This window comes from Pollachius pollachius (genome assembly GCF_949987615.1).
Source record: "Pollachius pollachius genome assembly, chromosome: 13".
NCBI lineage: Eukaryota > Metazoa > Chordata > Actinopteri > Gadiformes > Gadidae > Pollachius > Pollachius pollachius.
This window is the reverse complement of record NC_136946.1, coordinates 15,345,550-15,355,745: the sequence shown is the minus strand read 5'-3', so window position 1 is coordinate 15,355,745 and position 10,196 is coordinate 15,345,550. Positions and strand designations below refer to the sequence as shown.

General features: G+C 48.8%; 1 protein-coding gene across 1 annotated transcript; it reads right to left on the bottom strand.

Annotated features, from left to right (window-relative positions):
• Nucleotides 1-311: 311 nt before the first annotated feature.
• stmn2b (stathmin 2b) lies at nucleotides 312-9,597 on the bottom strand (the record flags this gene model as incomplete). Its single annotated transcript, XM_079749114.1, has 5 exons — nucleotides 9,494-9,597; nucleotides 3,037-3,132; nucleotides 2,324-2,496; nucleotides 1,234-1,425; nucleotides 312-371 (listed from the first exon to the last, which is right to left on the bottom strand). The coding sequence occupies exons 1-5, from the start codon at nucleotides 9,510-9,512 to the stop codon at nucleotides 312-314; spliced, it is 540 nt and encodes a 179-aa protein (XP_079605240.1). The 5' UTR covers nucleotides 9,513-9,597.
• Between the last annotated feature and the right edge of the window lie 599 nt (nucleotides 9,598-10,196).

Sequence of the window (10,196 nt, the reverse complement as noted above, 5' to 3'; positions counted from 1 at the left end):
GTTTTTTTAATAATTTTATTTTGTTTCCCCCCCTGCTTCGCTATGCTATCTGTAATTTTAAACGGCTCCCCCCACACAAGGCGCTGATAGTTTTGTAGTAGTAGTAGAAGTAATAGGAGTAGTAGTAGTAGTAATAGTAGTAGTAGTAGTAGTATGGGTGGATGGCGGAGTGGGGATGTGGCTGGGCGGGGGAGGGGTAGCAGGAGGAGGGTGTGGGCAGGGGGTCAGAGGGTAACAGGTGGTGGTTCAGGGGGGGGTCATGTGGGTGTATCTGGCACAGGGGAGGCAGGCGGCGTCGCGTGTTGGCGTGTTCACGCTGTGATCTCTTCCCTCAGCTCCTTGTTCCTGCGCACCTCCTGGGCATGTTTCTCCTACGCACGCACACGGACACGCACGCACACGCGCAAAGACGCACAGAGACAAACACACACGCGTTACATTTTTTATGATCTTGTGGGGATTTTTTGCTTGGTTGCAGCAAATTACTGACCTTCATATACTCTCTCTCTCTCTCTCTCTCTCTCTCTCTCTCTCTCTCTCTCTCTCTCTCTCTCTCTCTCTCTCTCTCTCTCTCTCTCCCCCAGCATTAGCTTGGGAGAGACTTTTACCTTGCAGTCCCATGCTGCCACTCCTTCTCTGCCTAGAAAGACCTTCCTCCTCCTCCTCTTCCTCTCCTGATCCTTACTTACCTCTCTTTTCAACAGCTCATTCCTCTTCCCTCCCCTTCATCTTTCCCCTTTTCCTACTCGGCTTGCACTGCGTTGCTAGTTTTTAACCGATTGAGACTCAACGTCCTCTCTCCATGCTTATTGCTCCCCCTCTCCTCCTCTTCCTCCTCCTCCTCCTCCTCTTCCACCTCCTTCTCCTCCTCCTCACCTTCTGCTGCAGGCGCTCCATGATGGAGGCCAGGTAGGACATGCGGTTCTCCTCCTCTCTCTTCTCCCTCCCCCAACTCCTCCTCCTACTCCCCCCCACTCTCCCCGCACCTCCTCCACCTCCTCCTCCTCCCCCTCTATCTCCCCCCACCTCGTCCTCCTCCTCCCCCTCTCTCCCCCCACCTCTTCTTCCTCCTCCTCCTTCTTCTTCTCCTCCTCCTCCCCCCCTCTCTCTCCCTCCACCTCATCCTCCTCCTCCTCCTCATCATCCTTCTCCTCCCCCTCTAACTCCCCCCACCTCGTCCTCCTCCTCCCCCTCTATCTGCCCCCACCTCTTCCTCCTCCTCCACCTCCTCACCTTCTCCTGCAGGCGCTCCATGATGGAGGCCAGGTAGGCCATCCGGTTCTCTTGGATCTGCTCCATCTTCAGCTGCAGCTTCTCCTCGGCCATGCGGCTGAAGTTGCTGTTCTCCTCCATGGCCTTCATCAGCACGTCGCGCTCGTGGTCCCTCTTCTCCGCCAGGGCCCGCAGCACCTGGGCCTCCTGGGACTGCACAGCGGGGGGGGGCGATAGAGGGGGAGAGAGAGAGAGAATTCTTGTTATTTTGGAACAGATCTATTATATTGCAACAAAGCGAATTTAAATATATCATAGGACCTTAAGCAAGCTTTGAGCTACACAAGGCCTTTGACAAGCAGCCTTTGATATTTTGATTGATCTGTTGGTGGGGGACTGATCAATGCCTAAGCTTCATGGTTGATTGTATTGATGCAGCAATCAATGAAACGCAGGAATTAGCCGATTGACCGATCAGAGGCATCTCTTTATCGGCAACAGCACCACCACCATCATGACGCAGCCAGCCACTAAACATGGATCATAAGTTGTACAACATACCCAACTAAGCAACAAATCATGGTGTGTCAGCACCAAAGCTCATTAAATGATGATGAGTTTCATTGGCCGCCTGCGTCTAATCAGCATAATCTCTCTCATTGATTTTCAACTCAGAGATTGCCACCCTGGGGCTTTATACGGGGCTCAAAGGCTGTCTGCTACGTTTAAAGAGTTAGGGGCTAACAAAGAGACATGGGTGTTGGTGAATGGATCGGCTTTTTGCTATTCACTGAAGCGTCACACCCCTAAAATCATTTTGTAAAACAAATACTCATAATGCAATATTAACAACCATAGACGTATACAAATGAGAACAAACAATATATTTTTTCGTACTCAATTCAACAAAATCCTCTATGTAGGTGCTTCGCATTGGTTCACGTTTTTTTTTTTTGCGCAAGCACAGCTTGGTCTTTCAGTCACACATGCGAGCAAAAGGGGCTTAGTGTGTCGCCCTGGAGACACCTACTGTTATCATCCATCAGGCAGATGACGGGTGGCAGCTGGGTGCTGGAGGGAGAAGAAGAAGAGTAAGGAGAGGTTGACTTACTCTCCTCCGGTCCTCAGCCGCCTCCAGCTTCTTCTGGATGTCCTCCAGGGAGATGTCCTTCTTGGGAGGGGTGGTGACACAGTGGGAGGCGTCGGACACGGGGGACGGGGACTTCAGGATCACCTCGAAGGCCTGGCCCGAGGCCCGCTTGTTGATGGGCTTGATGTCCATGTCTGCGAGCAAAGCAGAGGGCTTCTCTGTGATTGGTTGAATTTTGGAAACGTCAGGAAAGGACAGAAGGAAGGCAGGAAGGCAGGAAGGAAGGAAGGTAGGAAGGAAGGAAGGAGGGAAGAAGAAAGGGGGGGTCAAAAAAACAGAAGTATTATACATGTGGTATTAGACTGATTACATTTATAAGACTTATTGTATTGGACTTATAGAATCATCTTTAATTAGTTAGTATGTGTGCAGATTCAAGAGAAAGGTTAGACTTATCTTAATCTCGAGAAAAAAGGCAAGGGATGTTTATAGCACCCTTCAAACACAAAGACACTTCAGGGTGCTTTGCATACACAGGAATCCCATTTGAAAGACATTTACCGACAAAGAAATTCAATAAAAGAGAAGTCAAATATATATACGAGAAGGTAAATTCCAAAATCCTTACTTCTGCACAACGCCTTGGCAAACTGAAAAGTGTCTAGCTATGTTAAAGTATTTGGTGTTTGAATGTGGAGAACTTTTGCTGGCGTCTCCAACAGGTCCCAACGTACCTTCAAAGTCCCCCAGGATGTCCTTGCGGCTCTCTGGATAGAGACAGGAGCAGATCAGCGATAGAACTGAGATCTCCTTCATCTTCTCTTTGTAGGCTGGGGAGGAAGATTGAAAAAGTATTGTTAGTGTGTGTGTGCGTGTTTGTGTTTGAGGGTGCGCATTTGTGTGTGTGTGCTTGAATGTCTGTGTGTGTCTGTACAGGATGTTATCTCTACGACATGCATGTATCCTCACACACACACACATACCATACACACACACACACAATATCATTAACCCACTTCTCTCTCCTCAGGAGGCCTTTGTATCACATCTCATCTTCAGATAAGGAAAATAAATATTCAGCGAAACCTTCAAACAGACACCCTCTGCTTCAAAGGCTGTCTGGTCTGGTCTGTTGTATTGCCCAGGGTTTTGAAGCCATTTTGGGTGCTTTGTTCTCACTGTGCTGGTATAAATTTAGGCTGTTGTTGTACGGTGGCCTGACTTGCTGCAAATCCTCCCCCCCCATCATACAGAAAAAGTGAGAGCAGCTGCCATCCCCATCGGCTTTCCCACGCGTTATTAGCTATGCAGCACATATCTACAGTATCATTTATTTACCAACTCTGCGTGCCTTGCCTCTCAGCCATTTTGTTTGAGACAAAAATGTTCTGAGAGGTCTGTTGTTAAAGTAAGCCTACAGGTACAATTAAGAAACAAGCCATAATGCTTACAGTTTTGTTTGTCGGGGAAAGCCTGAGCCATTCAAAACACTTGAATAAATCAAGCTGAGGCCAATGACTTAGCCATTGGATTCTATTGTTTTGGTCAACGAGGATGCTGATAGTGAAGGCTTTGTTTTATCAGTATATTGCAGCAATATGCCTTTCTAGTCCCCTGGCCTGCAGTCCCTCTATGAGAGAGATAACATGAGAGGAGCCGCAGCAGGATCCATATCTGGCCCCAAAGCCAGCAGCAAAACCTTTACAGAGGGCATACAGTCAAATACCAGGGAAAAAAACGGCACCACTAACCCTATTTAACCTTGCTTCTTCTGCTAATATCATTTTTGATACTATTTTTAAATGTAGGCCCATGGTTGTTTGGCAGTCTAGGAGAGGCTGGGTGGATATGTCCTGCCCACTGCAGGATGAGCGCAGTGCTCTTCCTTAGCATAAGGTCGTAGCGCGGGTTGGGTATAGTCGCAGTGCATCACCGTGGAACAGCGGCGTGCCAAGAGGCAGTACGCTACGGCGTAATCCATCACACAGCGCCACGGGACAGGCATGTCTGCCATATTGATTCATGTCTGAACAGAGTACACAGTACAGTATCCAAGCTAGGATCTCTCTCTGTTACCTCCTCCCTCCCTCTCCCTATCTCTCTGTTACTCCATCTCTTTCTGCCTCTCTCCCTCTCTGTTACTCCATCGCCCCCTCTCCCTCCCTCCCTCCCTCTCTCTCTCGCTCTCTCTGTTACTCCCTCCCTCCCTCCATCTCTGTTATTCCATCTCTCTCTCCTCTCTGTGAATCCATCCCTCCCTCCCTCCCTCTCTCCCTGTGTTACTCCACTTCTCTCCCTCCCTCTCTCCCTGTGTTACTCCACCTCTCTCTCGCCCTCTCTATCCCTCTGTTACTCCATCTCTCTCTCTCTCTCTCTCCCTCTCTCTCTCTTTGTAACTCCATCTCCCCCCCCCCCTCTCTGACTCTCTCCCTCCCTTACTCTTTCATCCCTCAGGCCCCTGCGCTGTAGACCAGCAGACGCCACAGTAATGTGATCAAGTCTCCCATGCAGCACTCCCTGCTCTCCGGTGGCCTTGTTAACCCCTTCCCCAGAGGGGGAGGGGGGAGAGCCCGGGGGGCGGTGGTGGGAGTGGGAGAGAGAGGAAGTGAATGGGCGAGATAGAGCGAGCCTAGGGGAGAAAGGTGTGGTTGTGTCATGCACTGACAAAGAATGAATAATGTTGAGGGAGGGATTTTGAGAGGAGGAGTAAGGAGTAGGAGTAGATGCGGTGGTGCCTGTGTGTTTCTGCATGTGTGTGTGTGTATGGGTAAATATGTATATATTTATGGTATATATATGTGTTTGTGTGTATGTGTGTGCATATTTATGTTTGTGTGTGTGTGTGTGTAGGCTTGTGTGTGTGTGTGTGTGGGTGGGTGTAAATCTGTGTGTGTGTTTGTGTGTGTTAATATGTGTGTGTGTATGTGTATGTCTGTGTGTGTGTGTGTGTGTGAACCCGGGGCAAGTGTTAAACAAGGGTGGGTTCATAAATCACAGAGAAGAAACAAAAACATGAGGAGTGGCAGTGGAGAAAAGAATAGAAGATGGAGGGAGAAAATGTTCCACATGGGCTCTCACCCGGACCCCCGCTGGTATACACCCCCCTCCCTCCCTCCCTCCCACCCGTCTCCCCCCCCGGGCCCCCTAATGGAGGCAGCCACCTCAGGTGCAAGCAGCTTTAATATATACAGTAATTAGCGGAGCGGACCATTTCAGCTAACAGAGGGGGGTGCATCCGCCCCCCTCCCCTCCATCAGTAGCCCTTGACAGGTGAGGACGGGACCTATTGACGAGGAAGCGGAGTGGATCATCAAGGTTAAGTGTCCCTGGGTCACGTCGGTTCTCCCATTCCCATTACTTGGTTGGTTAGTGGTGTCCTGTCAACCAGGGAGACGTTGTTTGTGGTCGAGTTTATTGGCTGACGAAATGCTGAACGTAGCGGAAATGTAACTGCTATGTTTACTGCCAGGAACGTTGACCACTGCCAAAGAGTATTAAATGTGGATATGGATACCTTTTTGTTAAATCCTGTGTCAGGTTTCCCATCAACATTTAGTATCTAAAATGTTCCTGGATGTGGCTTCGGATAAAACTACAAATAAAAACAAAATAATAAAATAAAGTAAAATAAAATGATTAATGATTAATCAATTGTCCTGGAGGAAGAAATGCTAATTACAATTAATTATTTGATCTTTTGTCTCAAGCAATACATTGTAAACCCCCCCTAAGAAATGGTATATTCCGTGCTAGATTTGTATTTCTACTGCTGTACGTATCATCGTGCAACAGACCGCCAGTCCTGCCGTGATGCGGCAGGGAGGGAGTCACATGACCAAACATCAAGGCCGGCAAGGCTCACCAGCTGGTGCTGCTCCTCCTGCCTCTCTCAGCAGGACCCTTCCTGCCCCCACGCACACACGCACACACACGCACACACACACACACACACGCACACGCACACGCACACGCACACGCACACGCACACGCACACACGCACGCGTGCGCACACACACACTGCACTCCCTTCTCACATCCATCAGGCTGGCTGAGCATATCGTCAATATCCTCCTCTTCCTCCTTCTCCTACCCCTCCTCATCCTCCTCTTGCTTGTATCCTTCAGACTTACCACCATCTCCTCCATTCATCCATCTCTTGCTCTCTCTCTCTCCCCCCTTCGGCTTCATCTGTTGCTGATGCACTCTCCCCCGCAATCTCTTTCTTCATCGCCACTTCCTCAGCCTCTAACAATAGAGATGTCACTCTTTCGCTCTCACTCTCTCTCTCTACTGCACGCTCTCTCCCTCCCTCCATTGCGTGCTCACCCTCTCTCTATATCTCTCTCTATCTATCTATCTCTTTTGGATGCTCTCTCTCTCTCTCCCTCTCTCTCTCTCTGTCACTAGGACACTCTGAGCCCACTCTCAAGGGCCTCCTCCGAGGCTGAACGCCTCGCTCTGCTCTCATCATCGCTCCTCAGCACTTGTCAAGCTCTCTCTCCAACATCTTTTTTTCTTTCTCATCCGATCCAATCTCTCAGTCTGTATGCAGGGTTTGCGTTGAGGTAGGATCGGGCACGGCACCTTGCGCCCAATAAAAAAAGGAGCAAAAGACAGCAACACACACAGCCGCACAGCGCTGTAATTGCCTCTGGTGTCTGAGGGAATCTGGGCTTTCATATTACAGTGTTTACTGCGCCTCTCGGCCCTGTAACCAAGCGGCTGCAGAGTGTGGGCCGGGGCGCCTTGGCAGATAGATGGCTCTGTAAAGCCTCATGCACCAGACGTCCATATAATGGAGATATTATGCAGGTAGCATCGGAGAGGGGTTTACGATGATGGGGCATGTCATCAGACACATATATCAGGGAATAGGGTCGTTAAGGGCAGGATTGGTAGTGGGCTAGATGTGGTGGCCGTAATCCTATCCTCCTGTGTAGATGGAGAGATGCACCAGGCTGACCCACCTGAGATAGTAACAGAAACACTCTTTAAACATTGCCTGATAAACTTCACAGAAACCCATTGTGGTAGTATATCCCATAATACAACCAGGGTAGCCGACAATATATCAACTCAATTGCGTGGGGCATATGAGCAGCTCTCACATTAGTAGTTAACGTGTTGCCTTGTTGAAGGAACCGGCTTTAGAATGAGACGCAGTAGAAGATGTGATGAAAAAACAGTAAAGGGGGAGCATCTGAAGCTCTTGGTTGCTAGACGACTAAAATATGTCTGCAGGGGGCATCGCAATATATTATATATCCTCATCAGGGGAAATGATGCAGACAAATAATCACCATAAAAGTGGCTGACGCCCATGTCCAAGCCAGTGGAGTGTTAAGCTGTGTGCCAGGAACCGGCTAATATATCCTGGTTTGACTGCAGGGTTTAGAGCAGAGGGGCGGCTAAGCGATGAGATGAACTGCATGATTCATACCGCGAGTCGCCACCTTGTAAATAGCAACACGGACCCGGGAATGGAGGCGCCCTCTGAGTGTGCTGGCTGCAGAGGAGACTCTGCCCCACACAAAGCTATTGATTGACCACACCTAATGGGTCAGGACGAGGCGAGCTCCACCGAAGGGTCATATACCTATGCTCTTATACCTAGGGGTTTCAGTCGTCAAGAGACTGGGTTTGGTTTTGAATAGTGTGTAGTTCTATTTATGTTTTGTTACAAAATTGAACGACCCTTTTAAAAGTGACCGTCACTCAAAGTCATTGCGAAACTATCATAGGTATGTCTACATAACCAGTGGACGCCCATTGTGATGCTTCCGACCAAAAAAAAAAAAAAAAATGACGGAGGGAACCAGGAATACCACGTGACGTCCATCTTCAGCAGCAGGGCGCGCGGGTGCTAAGAGTTCGCAATAAAAGCTGACTATAGGCTTTTTTTTCAAGAGCGTCTGGCTCGAGCCCATCCCATTCTGCATCCTTTTCAACAACACGAGATGAACCAGGGAGGGGGCGAGGGTCGGTGGGTGGGCGAAAGAGGGGGTGGGGGATACATATCACTTAGGCCCTAGTGATTAGTTGACTCTGCCGGCGATAAAACTATATTGCTGTCTGTCTGCGCTGGACACCATCCATCACCAGTCTAGTCAGGGGAAGACGATTCTCTAAACGAGACCACGAGGCCACAATTAAGAAACGCAGCTATCATCATTTAATATACTTAATATTATTAATATTACAATATTATAGTCAATTACGTTTTGGTAATGATGGCAGGCGATGCAATTGCAATTACATGCTCTCATACAAAAAAAAATTGTGCTGTGATATCAGAAATATTTTGTCTAAATGATGCCCACTAGGACATTAGAATACACCTAATCTAGGTCAATGTTGTAAACCTGGTACATGATCGACCATATATATGATATCATCTTCCCGTAACATCCGTGACACGTTCATTTATCGCCAATCGTAAATTCTTCCCTTCTTCTGTTCAGCAATTACAAGTGCGTATACCAGACTACAAGATGACATTTCATCCGCACTCCCACATTTAGAGGTCGCATAAAACCCAAAGTGCCCGTTCAGGATGCTTCCAATGTGGGGGTCTGGTCGTGATAACCACGTTTTCCGCGGTCGATTGATCCCGCATCCATCAGTTAGGCTGGCTTGGGCCGGAGAGCCGAGATGTTGGGTGGGGTCGCTGGCGCTGCATTATGCTGCACGGGTGTGCGTCCGGCAGCAAAACGGTGCAGCACTTGTGCATTGAATAAAACCCGCTGTTCCCTTAATAATAGGATAAGGCTGGTATACGTGTTCAACGTGAATGATAAGCATTTGATTTCCTTTTGACTCCGTTGGATTTTTTTTTCCCACCAAGACAGAAAAATATGCGTCAGTGTTGCTCATCCTAGAAATGATTGACTGAAGCCCAGAACGATCTCAACCATCGTCGGCTTTTATCATTTCAACAAATCCAACCGTGGGTTCATTCTCTTTGCAGAGATATAAACATTAAAAAACACATTCGCATAACGCCCTTTGTTTTCACCTGACTTGTAAATGAGTTTGACCGCTCCCCAATACCTCAGCCTTTTGTGCCATGGGTGGGTGTCGCCACAAGAATCCCCCCAACCAACTCAAAGCCTGCGTATACCAACCACGACACAACCGACCAACGCACAAAAAAAATAATATATATATATATATATACAAAAAGAGACTCACCGATCGCTGTCTTAGCCATGTTTTCCGTTGTGTGCGTTGAGTGCTGCTGCTGGGATGGAGGAGGACGGCGGCACAGAGACAGGCGGGAAGGCACTGAGTCAGCACTACTGAGCTATGTGGAAGAAGAGGGAGGACGGAGAGACTGGGCGGCTGCTGCTGCTGCTACTGATGCTGCTGGTGGTGGTGTCGGTGGTGCTGATTCTGCTGGTGGCGCGCGCCTCGTCGTCGTTGATGAGCGTCTGCGCGAGTGTGCCCGAGCAGATTGGCTGCCTACTCCCCCCTGACGTAGATCGTCATAATATCCCCCTATAGAAACAAGAGCTGGTAAACCCAATGCACTAGCTCTGGATGTAGGAGGGCTAGTGTGAAGTTCAAGCCACTGCGTTAATAGTTATTTTTAAAGAGCGGTTGGCTCGTCTTTGTTTCTGCTACGGCTCGTCTCTTTGGCACAGGGTGGGGGCAGGAGACCATGGGCCCTAAGCCTCCATCCATGGGGCTAGAAATGTGCGAATCAAGGCGGTCTGCTGGTGACATGTACTTGCATAGGCCGACTAACACTCACGCCGTTTGTAAACTTTTGATGTGAAGAACGTGCTTGACTTTTTCTAGATTTGGCTCGAGCTTTGCTTTATTTTCCCCAGTGTAATAAACACCCTCCAAAATACACTGCGATTCTCATGTCTCCTTTTCGGATAATTTAACG